Here is an 18,007-nt window from a genome sequence, read left to right as displayed (position 1 = left end):
TCAAACGGACACAAAAAGAGACAAAATTCTGAACAGTCTGATAGCTGATAAAGAAATTAAATGGTATAAAGAAAACTCTACGTCCAAGTGATTTCAATGACAAATTCAGTCACACATTTAAAAAAGAAATTATACCAATCTTTATCTTTCCTCTTTCAGAATCTGGAGGAGGAAGGAGCACCTCCCAGCACACGTGACAATGCCACATGCCCCCCCTCCCCCCCCCAGGATCAGAGGCACAAAAATTGACAAAATGCTAACAAGACTGGCAAGATATCAAAATAATTGATCATGACTAACGATGCATGTGAAATAATACATCATGACTCTCAGTAACTCAAGCTAATTCAACATTAAAAAATCAATGTAATATGAGACTCATTAATAGGAGGTGGGAGGGGGTGTTGGAGTGGCACAGTTGGTTGGGTGTCCGATTCTTGGTTTCTGCTCAGGTTGTGAGCTCAGGGTCATGAGTTCAACCCTCATGTTGGGCTCCATGCTCGGCACAGAGTCTGCTTGAGACTCTTTCTCCCTCTGCCCCACCCCTCCCCAAATAAATCTTTAAAAATAAAATAGGAGGTAAGAAAAAGGAAGAACTACATGATCACCCCTAACAGATGCAGAGAAAGCATTTGACAGAATTCAACACCTATTCAACAATGAGGATACTTCTCAGCAAATTATTACTATTATTTAAGATTTTATTTATTTATTCATGACAGACACAAAGAGAAAGAGAGAGGCAGAGACACTGGCAGAGGGAGAAGCAGGCTTCCTGCAGGAAGCCCGATGTGGGAGTCGATCCCAGGACCTCAGATCATGACCTGAGCCAAAGGCAGATGCTCAACCACTGAGCCACCCAGGGGTCCCTCTTCTTAGCAAGTTAGGGAGAGAAGTCCCTCAGCCTGATAAAGGGTCTCTAAGAAAATCCTATAACTAACAGAATATTTTATAGGTGAAGGAATGAATGATTCCTCCAGGAGTGTGGAAACAAGGTCTGTTTTCACCACATATATCCAACGTTATTTATACTGGACTTCTTAGCCACTGCAACAAAACAAGTAATAAATAAATAAAATGCATTAGAAACTGGAAAGAAATAAAACCATCTTTGTTAAATAATGAAAAATCTTCTAACACCTTTAAAGTGCACAACTGAATGATTTTAGTGTATTCACAGGGTTGTCACCCTCAGAGCACCACACTGTGAGTTTAGAACATTTGCCATCACTCCAAAAAGAAACCCCAAACTCGTTAGCAGCCACTCCCTCCTGAAAAATGTCCCTCCTGGACCATGAAATTTTAAAATACAATTTATAATAACATCAAAGAACACAACATACTGAAGAGTAAATAAAATGAAAGACCTGTATGTTGAAAAGTATAAGTTCCCGCAGGAAATAAAAGTAGGCCTAATGAATGGACAACGTAGCCACGTGCTTGGACCAGAAGATTCAACAGCATCCACTTTCCCCAAACTGATCAGCAGTTTCAAAGCAATAAAACATTTCCAGGGAACTTTCTGGTAGCAATAAAAATCAATTGATACCCATCCTTCCCCAGCCAAAGGTGCCCCAGTAAATCAATGCAGAAAGAAACATCTTCTGAATAGACCCTTAGGACCTCCCACCACACACAAACATTAATCCAAGATAGAGCACAGGCCTAAACATACAGGCCCGGGGCTCCTGGGTGGCTCAGTCAGGTAAGCCACTAACTCTTGGTTTCGGCTCAGGTCACAACCTCATGGGTCATGACCCTGAGCTCCATGTCGGGCCCTGAGCTCAATGCAGAGTCTGCTTGAGATTCTCTGGGTCTGCACCTCCCCAGCCTGTACATGCCCTCACTCCCTCTCACTCATTAGTCAATAAATAAAATCTTAAAAAAATATACACAGATACACAGGCCCAAACTAGAATTCCGCTTAAAAAAAGGAGGATCTTGTACCCTTCAGATAGGCAAGGATTTCTTAGAGAGAACACACAATATGATAACCATTTCCAAAATTTTATAGTTTGGATGTCAACAAAATTATAAAAATCTGCTCGTTCGCAGACACCACTCCAAAAGTGGGGTGGCGAGCCTCAAACCAGGTGAGAACAATGCCAATACAGACTTGCACGTCAAATACACTACAAACTCCCACAAATCAGTAACAAAGAGACAAGGTCAGGAAGAGACTTCAACAGGCACTTTATCAGAAACACGACACGACAGAAATACCACGTGAGGCGTCAACGTAACGGGCTTACAGATACAAGCACACGAAAAGGTGCTCAACGCGCTAGTTATTGGGACGTGAGAATTAAAACCACAAAGAGAGGGGATCCTTGGGTGGCTCAGCGGTTTGGCGCCTGCCTTTGGCCCAGGGCGCGATCCTGGAGTCCCGGGATCGAGTCCCGCGTCGGGCTCCCTGCATGGAGCCTGCTTCTCCCTCTGCCTGTGTCTCTGCCTCTCTCTATCATAAATAAATAAATAAATCTAAAAAAAAAAAAAAAAGAAAGAAAGAAAGAAAAGAAAAGAAAAGAAAAGAAAGAAAAGAAAAGAAAAGAAAAGAAAAGAAAAGAAAAGAAAAAAAAGAAAAGAAAAGAAAACCACAAAGAGAAACGAAGAGACACCACGAAACAGGACAAATCAACGAGACTGACCCTCCGGCACCAGGCCTCGCACCTCTGACGGGATGAGACAGTCCCACCACCCTGACGAGTCCCTGGCACTTTCTCATGCGCAAAACCTATACCCACCCCACGATCCGGCAATTCCACTCCTGAGTACGTCTCTAAGAGAAGTGAAAACGTATGGCCACAAAAAAGACTTGAACGACCATGTCCGCAGCAGCTCTGTTCATCAGGGCAAAGCCGAGGCAGCCCAGGCACCCAGCTAGAGAATGGATAAATAAATTATGCAATATTCATATCATGAACTATTCCTCGGCAACAGAAGTAAGAAGCTATTAATAATACCCCCAGCGATACCAGTCAATGTCAAAAACGGCACGCTGGGTCGGGGGAGCAGTGGGGGGAGCCGATCTCGCAGGCCGTGTGGCTCCTCCGTGTCCCAGCCTCCAGGGCCCCTGCCCCCAGCAGGGGACAGATCGGCGGTGACACGGGCCAGAGCACCGGCCTTGGGGCCGGGCTCCATGAAGGGGGCCTGAGGCTGCGTTCCAAGTTGAGGAGCCTGTACACTACCCGTCAAAACCGGGGGAGCTGCGCACTTAAGGACTGTTCTCAGGACTGTTATCGGGATACAATGAAACACACAGAACATCTTTCAAAAGATACAATGAAACACACACAACAGTTTCCACCAAACCGGGGGAGCAGGACCTGCTGGGGATGGAAGGGTCGGTTAGTTTAAAATGGGGGTTCGTGTGCATAGATTATCCACATAAATCAATCGAGATCGATAAAGGAGGAGGAAAGGACAGATACCTGTTAACTCTCCTTGGGCATTTCTCTGGCTTGATATCCAATTCATAATGATAGATGTCAATTTTTGGAATGTCCATTTCAAAGAAGTTGGCCTGTAACTTGATTGTTCTCCCGGAGGTCCCGAAGTCGGGTCTGGGCGGAGGCTTGAAGGCATATCCTTGGATGGGCGGCGGCGGCGGCGCAGGAGGCGCGAGCACTGCAAGGGCCAAGAGAACCGCGTTACACGGGACACGGCGGCTTTCCCAGGGCGCACTAGCTCGTGGGCCTCCCCCAGGGGGCCCCCCCTTCCCAGCTCTCCCTGCTCTGGCTGTCACACGCCGCCCCCCATTGGCTCAGTCCCTCCTCCTCCCTCCTGGGCTCACACGTTGAAAACCTGAATCTCACGACCCCCCCCCCCCACCTCCAAATGCCAGGCTCAAGGGACCCTCTGTCCCTCGGTGGCACGTGGCACTGCACCATGCCCTTCTTTTTCTAACTGCTCCTTCCTCAGTCCTGTCCTTGCTCCGCCAGCCCCTTCATCTCGGAGGCTCAGACAGGTGAACTTCATCCACAATTAAACCGCTCCCCCCCCCCCCCCGCCGCCCCGGGCACGACCCCCCACCCTGTCCGAGAGGTGACGCTCTACCCATCACGACCCTTCCCCCACGATCCTCACAGCCAACTGCACAATGATCCTCATTTTACCAGCTCCCTCTCGAATTCACCCATTCTTATCCATCTCTCTCTACCCCAGCTCGGCCCCCCTTTCACCCTGCACCGGCAGTTAGGGAGGCCTCCTAACGGGGTCTTGGCTTCCAGGCACCCCCGACCCCGACGGCCACTTGCCACACTCCAGGCCAGAGTGTGATCTCACCCTGTGCAAGTACCTCCGTGGCTGCCCCCTCCCCAACCTGGCTCCAACAGTTGGCCCCGACGTGTGCACGGCAGGCCTCAGCCTTGTCCTCCATCACACCAAGACCTCCTCAATCCCAAGGGCCAGCCTTCACTCGTCGCAGCCCCTTACTCCATTCTCTGGCTGCCTTTAGTCACACTTTCAGGACCAATCTGCTACACTGTGCTGTAATCCCATTCGGCGGACTCCCCAGCTGGATCTGAGCGAGCACCTGACACAGCAGGGGCCCACAGACATCTGGCCAACCTCTTTCCACGCATACCTGTGGAAGCTGAGGCTCAGACACGTACGGGAAAGCTGCCCAAGTCACTCCGGAAGGGTCCTTTGCAAGGGACCACCGAAGTCAGGGAGGAAGATGTTTGCGACCTCAAGAGTCAGGAACCCGAGCCTTGGGAACACCAACGCTCACGCACGTACCTCGCCCCGAGCGCCACTTCCTACAAGCCAGCCGCTACTCAGGGCTGCAGACGCTGTGCTCAGGTCAACACGAGCACTCCCTATCCATGCAATCTCCCCGCCCCTGGAAACCACAACTCACCCCCCTCTCTGCAACCCACCAATACCACATTTCCACAAAGGAGGTGCCTCAGCACCCAGCCAGTTCTTTACTTAAAATGCACTGTAGTGACTCACTGGTTGTGTATGTGCTATGTACACTGCTGTTCTTTCTTTGCACATGAGAGACTGGGAAGATGGGGCAGTGTGAATTATCAGAAGGCAAGACCGAAGGGGTACGACTCACACTCGATTAAAGAGGCCAAGGCAGGGGCCTTCCTGCATTCCTATCTAAGCCATTAATTTAATCAAGGAATGTATCCACCCCCCACCCCCACACACACCATAGACAGCAGAAAGAAACTTCATCCCAACTCAAGTTTTTGGTACTTCTATTAGTAAAGTTCAAACTGTGGCTTAGGGAAAAAAAAATTAAACATTTTTCCAATAACAGAATACTTTTAATTTTTCCTCATGTCTTTAAAAAAAAAAAATCCTCCTCATTTAAAAAAAGAAATCCCATGTACTTCAATCCCTACTGACATTTACTGGAAACAAAAGTACACTACTAAAAATAATTGAAGCTGTTTTTACTGCATTTCTGACCTAGAAAAACTCAAGAGTCCCCCAGTTAGTTTTTTGTTTTGTTTTCTATGAGAAAATGAACGCACTTTAAAGGTTATTAATCTCACTGAGTTGTACCATCTGGAAGCCTTCATGTCTGTCTCACTGGGCTACTACGACCATAGATGCTGTATTTACAGCCTCACACCACCCCGTAGACAAGCACACTCGTGTGCCCCTTATGTGCTGGGTATTGTCCGAGTCCAGGGATCTCGGGCAGCTCATGCACCTCCTCCCAGGACAGCGTCTGAGTGCACGTCATCAAATAGATTAGGCACCTTTGTTTCTCGTAAGCACAGGTCACTCTCCATCCTTCACGGCCAGGAGTGGACGCCACCGTCCAGCTCGGCCGGCTCCCCCAGGAGCGCCCACTAGCACGGGGTCCCTGCTCTCAGGCAGATGTCTAACCAGCAAGAGGAATCTTGCAAAAATGGAAACCCAGGTGAACCACAGATGTTACAACTGCGCCCCAGGAAACGTCCAGCCACAGAGACACGGGCACCTAGCCCCCCACGGCCCCTTTCAGGAACCAGAGCACTATCCACACTGAAGGGCTTCCTGTTTTTGTTTTTTTTTTTAAGATTTTTTAAAATTTATTTATTAGAGACACGGGGGGGGGTGGGGGCGCGCAGAGACACAGGCAGAGGGAGAAGCAGGCTCTGTGCAGGGAGCCTGATATGGGACTCGATCCCGGGTCTCCAGGGTCAGGCCCTGGGCCGAGGGTGGCGCCAAACCCCTAAGCCACCGGGGCTGCCCAGCTTTCCGGTGTCTTCACCGTGCATCACGGCTGCAGCCAAGATGCTGCCCCTGAAGAGTGAAGCCGTCCAAGGCCCAACAGGAGCAGCGAGCTGGGGCGCCCGTTTCGGAGCCGAGGCTTCCTCCCGCCCGTCAGCAGCCCACTGTCCCCAGCGAGAAGCACTTGAGTTTACCTTCCTAAAATCTAACCACTGGCACAGATCCGCCCGCGGCCCATTTCTCTGGCTGCGCCTACTGCTCCTGTCTCCATGATGCCTATCGCTTCTAGAAGCCCCGCCGTGGGAAACAAGGGAAACTGTCCACGGTTTGCGTTACTAACCTGTATTAATAAAAGCGATGGGAAAACACAATGGTAATACATTCATGAAATATGTGACTTCACAAGACATTTCTTCCTCGCTTCTAGCTTTTAATAATGAAAATACTGACAGCTCGTGGGAAGGCGTGTGGAATACATAATCACAATTAAAGCTCTACCAGTTTTCCAAGCAGAGCCGAGAGTCCCCAGCAGTTTTAGGTCCTCGGGAAGGAAACTCTCCTACCACAGAGGATCTCCTCGGGGAGATCCTGAATTCGTCCTTATACTTCGCAGGGAGCTGATCGCAGGTGTAAACGGCCAAGGCAAGCAGGGCTCACGAACCAAGCACCGGAGAAGATCTGGAACAGGTGCACATGCCCAGGAGCACGTGACAAAGGGACAGAATGACACGCGGGGGGCGGCCATTCTCACGGGACCGTTAGCTCGTGGCCCCGTCACACAGATAATGCTCTGAGATGAAAACCAAGCGCTGAACAGCACACACACCTTCATCGGGGTTAGCACAGATGACTCTGAGAATTAATTCCAGCATCGCCTAGAGAGCAGCTGTCCCCGCCTGCCCTCCGTGCACCTGCACCGAAGGGGTGTGTGTGCCATGGGGGAGAGCACTGGGGAGGGAGGGGGAGACGGGGAGCACGCCACACCCCGAGCAGGGAGCTGGGCCAGCGTGTGCCGCGGAGATGGGGGTCCCTGACTCGGCCTCCCCGGGCACGGGCGCCGTCAACATCTGCTGAAGGAGTGACAGCCCGAGTAACAGCCCAAGAGGAGGATCTGGGAAGGCCTCACCGGAGATAGACGTCACCGAGCTGCTCGGCGGGGACCTGGCCCCAAACCCTGGCCCTGCAGTAAGACCCCGCGTCCCCTCCAGCTGTGGCCACGCCACCAGCCCGTGCCAGGCCAGGCCACCCTCCCACCTTCCAGGTTCTCCCGTCTTCTCCATCCTTCACCGAGACACCCAGCTCCCATCTTCTCATGATAACTATGCCTGGGCTCCAGGCCTGTGTCCCCGTGCTGTCCCCGTCCCACTCAGCACATGGTTCTGTTGGGAACATACTTCCCGCTGTGTCTGTGTCGGTCTTCCCCCTGCACTGGGGCGCAGGGCCCTTAGGACTGGGAAGGCAACCCCCCCTTCCTCATCCATCCAGGAACGCAGGATGGTCAGAGCTGGAAGAGACCTCAGCCGAGGGAGGGGAGCCACCGGCCCAGGCCGCTCCAGCACAGCCCCTCAGCCGGCACCCCCGACCCCCGACCCCCAATCTCTGGCCCGAGCAAGTCCAGAGGGCAGGGAGTCCGGGCGTCTAACACGGCGTCAGCTAACGGAGACCATGAGTGTTTGCGGAACTGCTGCTGATAACTCAGCACATGTGCTTAAAAATTCCATTTTTAGAGCCACATCTCAATCAGTGAAAGGGAAACATAGTGAATGAGTAATCGACTTCCTGTATGAGTAACTGGGTCACAGCAACCGGGAAGTTAGGTGTTTTTTCACAGACGCCATGGAAGGCGAGTCCTCCCTGCGTTCTACGCGGGGCTCCCGGGGGACAGCACTGCTCCTCCTGCCAAATCCACCCCACGGGGCCTGGACTGTCACCGACTTTTCAGAGGAGGGTCCCAGAGCAGGCTGTGAGCCCTGCCCCCATGCACCCTCTCCCGGCAGCCCCCTGGCCAGGGTGGGACCCTGGTCCCAGCACCCACCCCCAAGTAAGGGAAGAGCTGGCACACAGGATAAGAAACCGGGGTGACCAGAAGAGGAGAATGAAGGCCTGCGGAGGTTCTCACACGGGCAGGTGCCCTGGGAGGGGGCGGGAGGTGCTGCACGATGACAAGTGCCAACAGCAACCCTGCTAACTTGCGCTCGGGCTCTTGCTTATACCCAACTTACTACCTTCAGTGTTGCAGGGGCTACAGACTCGGAGCCCTGCTGTGAAGACAGGCAAGCCAGGCAGAGAAGCGGGGGCCCCTAGTCTCAGGTGGGTCCCTGGGGAGCCATCTGAGCAGTGCTGGGAAGTTCCCGGGCCCCGGGCCATCAAAGTACCCTCAGCAGGTAGGCCTAAGGCCAAGGAGCACCCAGGACGGCGATGGACTCTGCTGTGACACCTCCTGGCACCTGATAGGCACATGGGAACGGCCCCGCAGGCACTTCTGGGCACGCTGCAGGGGGCCCCGGCTGGGGCCTACAGTGCAGATCCTGCGGTTTTAGCACACACCAGTTTCAGGCCCCCGTGGGAGTGATGCCCTCACCCTACAGAGAAGCCTGTGGTTCAGGCTTAAATCCACAACTTCAACCCATACGATCACCCCTCCTCCCTCCCACCTGGAATCGGGAGGTCACAGAACCGAGGATCCAAAGAGATGTTCTGGCCCATTCACTGTACAGACGAGCCCTGCAGCAGGAGCAGAGCACAGGCTCCCGGGGGGAGAGCGTGGGAGGGCACCGAGGAGCGTGGGGCCCAGGACGGCGGGCAACCTCACGCACAGCAGAGCCCCTCCAGGAGGACAGCGGCTCCCTTCCAGAAGATCTCACTCGCGTGTCATCTTGTTAAGGCCGTACCAGAAAGCCGAGCGCTTGTGGGTAGGGGCCACCGGGGATGGCCCACCTCTCACCTGCCTTCTTCACTGGCCAGAGCACGGAGCACTTTCTAAAGCGCTACCTGGGGTCGGAGCCCACTGAACGCAGGTGTCTGGCTTCCCTGCCTGTGATGGTGGACACAGGCTGGGTGACTGTCTCAAAACACACGCTTACTACAGAAGGTACAGAAAAATACAAAGAAAATAAAAGTTGCCCTGTAACGCCACCTGAGATAATCCCCGTTAAAATGTCAGACTTCTACATACACACATGACGCGCAGCATGTGCACACGTGCTGACATGGAATTATGCAGATTTATCCCTGGCTGCTTCCATTTAACATCATATTATGCAATTCTCCACAATGAATCTTTAATGACCGCATTACTCACTGAGCCATCTCCTGCTGATGCATTTTGGTGGTTTCCAAATTTTCACTTTAAAAATTAAATGCTGTGCTGAAGACCCACGTAGGAACACATCTAGCTACATCCTTGGAGGGGAAGCACGGGGCCAGCCCGAGGGCTCAGTGCACGTTGGACCACCCGCCACAGCACCTGCCACGTGGCTCCCACGCCGCCCACCATCACTGCCTTCTCGCTGTTGCTCTCCTGCCCACCCTCCACCCGCACACAGAAAACTCAGCCGTCCAGATCCATCCTCACCCCTCGCTGGCTCGGGCTCCAGGCTCCCAGCCTCTAGAACAATTGACTTGCTGACCAATTAATCTCCTAAATCCGACCCCAGGCTGCAGGCAGGGACCCGGGCCAGGCACGGACCCTGCCCCCAAGGAGCACAGGATCTGAGAGGCAGGTGTGCCTCAAGAATCCGGGCCTCAAGATCTACAGGATGGGCGCTTACAGGGCCCCCGGGCTGCTGCCGAGCCCTGCCCCGTCTGCCCGCCCGCCCACCACAGTCCACCATCATCTCTGCCCTCCCAGCTACTCTGCCCAACGAGTCAGAGGCTTCCTGGCCATGTACGCCATCTGGGGACCTGCGTCTCCTGGTCCCCCACACAGCAAACCAGGCCTCGGGTGCCCTGGGCTCCATCAAGCTCCATGCTTTGTTCCCGTCACCTGCCTGTGTCCAGGTGACCACGATGAGTGCCCCTCAGGTCACAGCTCCGTCGGCCTTGGCACCTAGCCAGGAGCCATCCACACGCCCAGTGAAAGGACCCGGGAGGCCAGGCCAACAGGCAGGAGGCACCACCCCCGATTCCTAGCCCCCTGCCCCGGCCCCACCACCTTCCCTAGACCTTTACACCAGCGTTCTGTGATTTTTCTCTTTTTGATGTCCTGGTTTCCTTGAGAAACATATGAGCTCAAAGCCCATCCCTGCCCAGGATGCAGCTGCACACCCCACACGTGGCAGGCGAGTCTAGAGCCCATGGAGCTGCCGCCAGGACTGCAGGTACGTCTCCCTGTCCCGCCTGCCCCTCTACCGTGGCCTTCATCTGGGCAGGTGGCCTGGCTTCCTGAGGTCCAAGTCCTGCCACCAAGCATCCCCAGGACCAGTCCTGACCAGGCCGAGTGTCCTGGGCCAACGCCCTGCCCACCATGTGAGGACGTGAGACGCCTCGGCTTGGGGAGGGAGGACGTGGGGCACCGAGGCAGGAGGTCTCAGCCCAGGACCCACGCAGCCAAGTCGGAAGGCCCGTGAACTTGGACTGACCCCTAAGTGAAGTGCAGCGCTCCTTTCTATCATGAACACGGACGACCAGCCACATCAGTATCTATACCTACACGGTGGGGAAAACACAGCGACTCTCTTGTCACATGGTGGCTGTTAAAAGCGCAAAGTGGGTTTAAAGTCACTGCTACTTTGGGCACCAGGTGGCTCAGTCAGTTGGGCGCCCGATTTTTGGTTTTAACTCAGGTTGTCATCTCTGGGCCACGGGTTCAAGCCCCGCGTCAGGCTCTGCGCTCCGCTGGGAGTCAGTCCGGGGTTCTCTCCCTCCCCCTCTGCCCCTTGCCCAGCTCACAGCCACTCTCCCTCTTTCTCTCAAATAAACAAATACAAGGTCTTTAACCTGACGGCTGCTTCAAAATCACGATATTTACTAGACCCGCTGCTATTACTAAATGTGATAACGTTTGTTATTCTGCTGACCATGTTTCAACATGACCAGCTTTCCTCGTCATCCTCTGCATTTTGTTCCGTGCCTTGAAAAACATGGTTCGGGAGAGGGATCCATCCATACCCTTCAGCAGACGGGCAGAGGGGCTCGTGACCCCAACCGCACGAGAGCCGTCTGCTCTCAGGGGACAGGGTGGCCTCATCTCTAAGCAGACAGGACGGTGTCTCCCTTCCTAATAACGTCACAAAACCTCCCCGGTTTCCGTGGCGGTGCGGCCGGTGGGCGGGCGTGACGGTCCCCAGGCAGGGCGGGCCCACAGGCCGGGACACGGGGCTGTCTCCAAGGCTGCTGGCCCCACAAGCGCCTGTCCCTGGTGTGATGTGAGCTCATGATTTACCGGCTGCCATGACAACCGCTCCAGGCTCATCACGCAGGCTGCTACCAGGCAGGGGCTCCGAGCTGGGAACCCGACATCCTGCTGAGGCCTCAAAGCACGGCCCTGGGCTGGGAACGGGAGCCCACCTGTGGCCCAGGACCAAACCGACACTCGGCCTCAGGACCTCACAGGTCTATTCACCCGGGAGTAACTCGGGGGCCGGGGCGGGGGGGAGGCAGCCAGGCGAGGCCCCCTGGAACCAGCACAGAAAGCAGGCCGCGCTCTGCACAAGCACAATGGTTCAGAGAAGCTCCTGTCTCTGCTGTTTTCTAAACACTCGAGCACACAGACCTGGATTTTTTAGAAACCTGCGCCACCCGTTCGTTCGGCCTGGGCTCTACCGGGCAGCAGCTGGCTCACGGCGGCCCCCCCACCTCCACTGCCTGCCTGTCGGCAGTGCCACCAGGGCAAACACAAACGTCTTGGCACCCGCTTACGCCACCAGGCCGAGAGCAACATCACTGGCCACAGATGACATATGATAAATAGCAGAATTTGGGGCCTGAAGTCACCCTGGAAACCAAGGGGAGAGGGGCACTCACCCTTTCCCCCCAAAACCTGCTCTGAGTCACGGACCCTGAGCCTGGCTCCGGGCAGGTCTGGGGGCTTCAGCGGTGGGAGGGGGAGCATGGGACCTCCTGTCCCCACCCCGTCCCTGCTGCTTCCCCAAGTCTGAGTCCAGTATCTTCAGAAACAGAAAGACCTGCGTGACTCTTCACCCTGGGTAACTTAAATGTTCCTCAGTGGGCAGCCCGGGTGGTTCAGCAGTTTAGCGCCTGCCTTCAGCCCAGGGCCTGATCCTGGAGACCCGGGATCCAGTCCCATGTCGGGCTCCCTGCATGGAGCCTGCTTCTCCTTCTGCCTGTGTCTCTGTCTCTCTCTCTCTCTCTGTCTCATAAATAAGTAAATAAAATATTTTTTAAAATAAATATTAAAAAATAAATTCTTAAAAAAAAAAGAAAAAGAAAGAAAAATCTCCATCGCAGAGTCATTAAATAAGTGCAGAGTCCGGCTCTGCCATCAGGCAGCTCTGGTCACTGGCAAGCGAACCCGGGGCCAGGCTCTGCAGGCACCTGGCTGCGCTGCTGCCTGCAACGGCCGTGGGGCTGGCACATGCCCCTGGGGGGGGGGGGGGAGCCTGGCCCACCGGCCCCCAGGCCTCAGGGGGGCCAGGACACCAAAGATTGGCCACCAAACACCACGAAGCCAGTGTCAAGCTCCTTCCAGAACCTCAAAGTGAGCTTTAGATTCAACGTCAGGTCCCCTCTAGTTTGCTTTCAGAACTTGGGTTTCAGCCAGAAGCTATGGGGGCAAGAGACAGTGACAAATACAGCTCCAGGCTGCGCGGCCCTTCCAGGCCACCACGTGGCCCGGCCGGGCCACCGCTCCTTTCTGCTCCTGGACACCCCCACGGAGGCAAAAGAAGCTGTGGGCTGGGGGGCTTGTCGGGGTCCCCGGCCAGGCAGTGGCCGAGCAGGACCGCCACGCGGGTCCGTGCACCGCAGCACCTTGGCTTTCACCACGGGCTGGAAGTGGGCAGGTAGGTTCCGACCACGCTGGGGCCCGGCCCGGAGCAGGTGCAGGTGCTGGCGGAGCGGGACTGCCCTGCTGCGAGGGGACGTCCGGCGGCCACGGAGCGGATCCACCCGGTGCCCACACGGGCAGCCTCGCTCGCAGCCCCCCGAGCCAACTGGGCCACGTCACACACGCTCACGGCGGCCTTTCCGGTGGAGTGAATGGAGGCGTTCTCCGGACGGAGCGCCAAGGACGCACAGGAGCATCTGCTCGTGTCAGCTGGAGACGGAACAGAACTGCACACTGTCCGCGGAACCTGCGATAGACCTGGGCGACCGGCGAGCCAACGGGGACGGGGAGCCCCCCGAAACACTACAAGAAACAAAACCCCAACCAAACCTCGCCTGAGTTCCCAGAGAGACGGATTTTTGTCTGGTCAAATAAATGCCAAGACGAGGAGCTTTTGCTGTCACATCCGGTTCGGGCGGCACCGCCGAGTGGGGAAGGGCCCCGCTGGACGCGGCCTGGTCCAGACACCTGGTCGCTGCCGGCACCGTCCCCCCACCTCCGCGGGCTCAACTCAGCTTGAGCTCCTCAAGTCTGCAAGGACGCAAAGAAAAGTAAAATGAGGGACACCCGGGTGGCTCCATGGTTGAGCGTCTGCCTTTGGCTCAGGTTGTGATACCGGGGTCCTGGGATCGAGTCCTGCATCGGGCTCCCCGCAGAGAGCCTGCTTCTCTCTCTGCCTGTGTCTCTGCCTCTCTCTGTGTCTCTGTGTGTCTCTCATGAATAAAAAAAAAAAAAAAAGAAAGCAAAATGGGCCATGACGGGGTCCCAGAGGTGGGCCGAGGCTGGCAGGTGTGCAGGAGCACCCCTAGGAGGAACCCCATTCTCAGCACTCTAGCCAGGCACCTGCACTCAGCACTCAGGTGGCCCCACTGGGGTGCTTCAGCGAGGCAGTAAATGTTAGCCCACAAGCAGTGGGCTCAGAAAACACTCCAAGGCCCACGCAGACCAGCATCGAGGCCCCTTCTCCCACAGGGGGACGTGCCCACACCCCAGGGAGGCACTCACTTCTGCTCTTCACCCCTGGGCAGCTTTGCTCAGCACCTCCCACTCTGAATGAGGAGGCGGAGAGACAGAAGAACCCAGACAAAACCCTGGGCGGGCTCCTGGGACAAGGTGGGGGAGGGACAGACAGCACAGCGAGGAAAGAAGCCAACCATGGAGTCACAGAGCTGTTCTCTAGAAATGTGTCACCTTCACGCAGACCACAGTTCCTGTAAGGCTTTTCATTTCTTCCTCTCTTGGTAAAAACCCTCTGGGAAATTCCAATCTGTCGCTGCCTGGTTCTTGGCAACACCCAAAGAACTAGCCCTGGGAGGCAATGGGGAGAGGGAGGAGCCAGTCACCCTGCGTGGGGGGAGAGGGCCTGAGGGGGCAAGGTGCGGGGCCAGGCAGGTGCTCCCGGGGAGGGTGTGGTCCTGGCAGGTGCCCAAGGCGGAAGGTGGGGAGGCGAGGCGAGCCAAGTTGGCAGGGGGCCTGCCACTAAGCTGCCTCGCTCAACTTTTGTGGTTGAATGAGTAATACTTCAGAAATATTTTAACCTCATTTGAGTGAGCAATACAGCATGCATAAGAATATATGACACATATGTACAGTTTGGGATCAATTACAAAACAAACATCCAACCAGCCTCCTGCCAGTGACTAACAAGATTATTCTCTATCTTCACTGCAAACCTCAAAGAACTTCACCCACGAGGGATTTTTAAATAGGCGTCTGTGAATCTCCATCATTTAAAGCGCTTTCTTTGAGGAATGGCCCTGTTATCTGTAAAAATAAAGTTTTCCCATAAAAATTGTTTTAACAAACTTTCCCCCCATGTCAAAGATTAATCCCCTCTGACCCAACCCCACCTGTCTTTAGTCAACAATATCGGATAAATACGAGGAATGAACTACCTGTAAGATGTAAATCACCTCCCAACCGGTTGGTGTGCGCACCCCCCTCCACTGGTTCCTTCCAGAGCTCCTCAACGTAGGCCCTTCACCAGAGCTCCCCAACTACCTGTAGCGATCTCCCTCTCACTTCTCCATGGCGCTGACCAGGTCTGACTCTCTCTCTGGTGGTTCTGACGAGCAGCTGCCTCTCCTACTAGAATGGAAGCATGGCCAGGCCAGGGATTATGTCTGGTTTTGGGGCAACTGTTGAATGAATGGATGGACAGACAGAGGACTGCAAGAGTATCTCAGTGTCACACTCACTCTCACTAGCAACACCTTCATTTGAGTAACTCAATGCCAAAGTTTTATGGCGCAAACAAACCGCGAAGCTTCCGAGCGAAGACTAGGAATGACCATCTTCTGTAAGCCGCCTCCACCATTTCAACTAAAGAACCTGAATTTATCAAGCATCTCCTATATACTCTGGGCGCACTCCAGACACCTCCTCGTCTATCCTCACGTCCACCCTCCCGGACGGGAGCTGTCTTCACTTCGCCAACTGTAACCCGGGCTCCCTGGAGGGGGACTTGGGGCAAGGCCACCAGACCGCAGAGCTGAGGCTGTTTCCAGCAGACCCTCCACCAGCATGGCCCATGGAATCCACCAACCTCCCCTACAGAAGAGTTCCCATGACATCTCTCAAACTTTAGAAACATCTTTTTCTCCAAGAACCTAAATCCTCTTTGTCACCCCAAACATACAAGAATCTAACCTACCGCTTTCCTGTTCCCATCTTTCTTAAGCAAAAAGTTCAAAATTTCGTGCTCTGTGACAGTAACGAACCCATCCTGGTTACCAACGACACCTCTTGACACCAACAGAGAGTGTGTAGTTACCCTTTCTAGTGTGTGTATGAGCTCAAGCTCTCCCATCATACTTCAGGAAGTAATGGGACCACTGGTGCACCACGCACGCTGCAGAAACCTCCACGCGCACCTTCTCTTCACTCCCCATCCTGGGTCAGGCACCAGGGACCCCCAGTCACAGATGGGACGCTGGGAAGGCTACGTAACAGGCACAGCTGGGCTCCATGCAGGTCTCGTTGCCACCAGAGCACAGGAGCTCTGCCACCAGGCCAAGCTGCCTCAAGTCCTTTTGAGACCGTGGGTATTTTAAACCAAATGAATTTTTAAAAAGAGGTGGTGACCTGACTGCACGATACTGCAGGCCTCCCAAATTCATTCAGTTAGCTCTCAGCGCACAACAGCAGCTGCCACTCAACAGAGGTCTGACAGCGTAGCGTGCCCGCCCCGTGCCAGGCATTTCATCTACGCCAACTCTGTGTGATTCCACTGGTGCAGCGTTAACTGAGCACCTACTGTGTCCCCATCCTCAAAGGAGGGCAGGCAGAGAATCACAAGGGAGCAGCCCTGAGGACAGTCTGGGGTGGGCTACGGTGACATTTCAATCGTGGGATTGGAGAGAAGGGACAGTAGGAACAACTCTGAATATCTGAGCGAAAAATTCAGGTGAGCTCCCTCACATCTTATGACAAAACAAATTCCAAATGGATACAAATTGTAATAGCTAACATTTCTAAATGAAACAAAGACATCCAAGGAAATACTTTTTAAAGATTTTATTTATTGGGATCCCTGGGTGGTGCAGCGGTCTGGCGCCTGCCTTTGGCCCAGGGCTCGATCCTGGAGACCCGGGATCGAATCCCACGTCGGGCTCCCGGTGCATGGAGCCTGCTTCTCCCTCTGCCTGTGTCTCTGCCTCTCTCTCTCTCTCTGTGACTATCATAAATAAATAAATTAATTAAAAAAAATAAAATCTCACTAAAAAAAAAAAAAAAGATTTTATTTATTTATTTGAAAAAGAAAGAGAGAGAGAGAGGGCACGAGCCAGGGGAGGAGCAGAGGGAGAGGGAGCAGCAGACTTCCTGCTGAGCAGGGAACCCGACATGGGACTTGATCCCAGAACCCTGATCATGACCTGAGCCAAAGGCAGACGCTTAACCGACTGAGCCACCCAGGTGCCCCAAGGAAATACTTTAAAATTTAATAATCTATTATAATTTGGGAGGCTGAATGCTTTCTTTCTCAGAGCCAAAATGCAAGGGTCACAAAAGAGGAGTCTGACTACATAAGATTTTTAAAGCTTCTCTAATTGCCCAACAAATTCAGAAAAGCTTATGACAATAAATTCACAAACCTGAAATATAAACCTGGACATACTGAGTTTATATAAATTAATAAGGATTTAAAACTCCAACAGGAATATGAGCATCAAACATGCCTGGGAGTATGTGTAGGAAATACCAGTTGCCAACAAACAGAAAACATATCCAGCCCTCAGTTGGAAAAATGTGAATTACAATTGTAAATATTTTTTTTTGCCTGACATTTACAAGAGCTTGGAAAAAATGATCACTCTCATTTAAGCTTGATGGTCTTGAAGGTATTATTTCATAAAAATCTTTTAAAATCATGTGCCCTAAAAAAAATAAAAAAAAAAATAAAATAAAATAAAATAAAATAAAATAAAATAAAATAAAATAAAATAACATGCCTTTTGATGGAGTAACTCAACATGCAGGCATTTAACCTAAAACACCCAGACAGCTATACACAGAGCATTCATCCTCTGAAACAAAAGACAGAGGATGGTCTGAACGTTCACTAGTGGAGAGTCTGCTGCACTGAGTCACGGACACCGCGTGGCTGCAGCCATCACGCAGGAAGACGTCCTATCTGGTTAAGAGGGAGGAAGCGCCACAATGGTGTCTGATGACAGCCTATTTGTCCCATATTTACACACACACACACATTCCATGTAGCAATGGGAAACTTACGGAAGCCTCATAAAAGAAAATATCAACAGTGATTATTTCCAAGTGGTCACATTACAACTGATCTTCCTGCCCTTCTTCACGGCTCTATTT

General features: G+C 53.4%; 1 protein-coding gene across 1 annotated transcript in view; it reads right to left on the bottom strand.

Annotated features, from left to right (window-relative positions):
- The window catches only part of AGO2 (argonaute RISC catalytic component 2), a 100,576-nt gene that overhangs the window by 46,095 nt on the left and 36,474 nt on the right, over positions 1-18,007 (bottom strand). Inside the window, exon 2 of the mRNA XM_072733816.1 lies at positions 3,432-3,627. Within this exon, the coding sequence (XP_072589917.1) occupies positions 3,432-3,627 (196 nt within the window). The remainder of the gene's footprint in view (positions 1-3,431; positions 3,628-18,007) is intronic.

The sequence above is a fragment of the Vulpes vulpes genome, chromosome 13 (assembly GCF_048418805.1).
Source record: "Vulpes vulpes isolate BD-2025 chromosome 13, VulVul3, whole genome shotgun sequence".
NCBI classification, from domain to species: domain Eukaryota; kingdom Metazoa; phylum Chordata; class Mammalia; order Carnivora; family Canidae; genus Vulpes; species Vulpes vulpes.
This window is presented reverse-complemented; position numbering and strand designations above follow the sequence as displayed.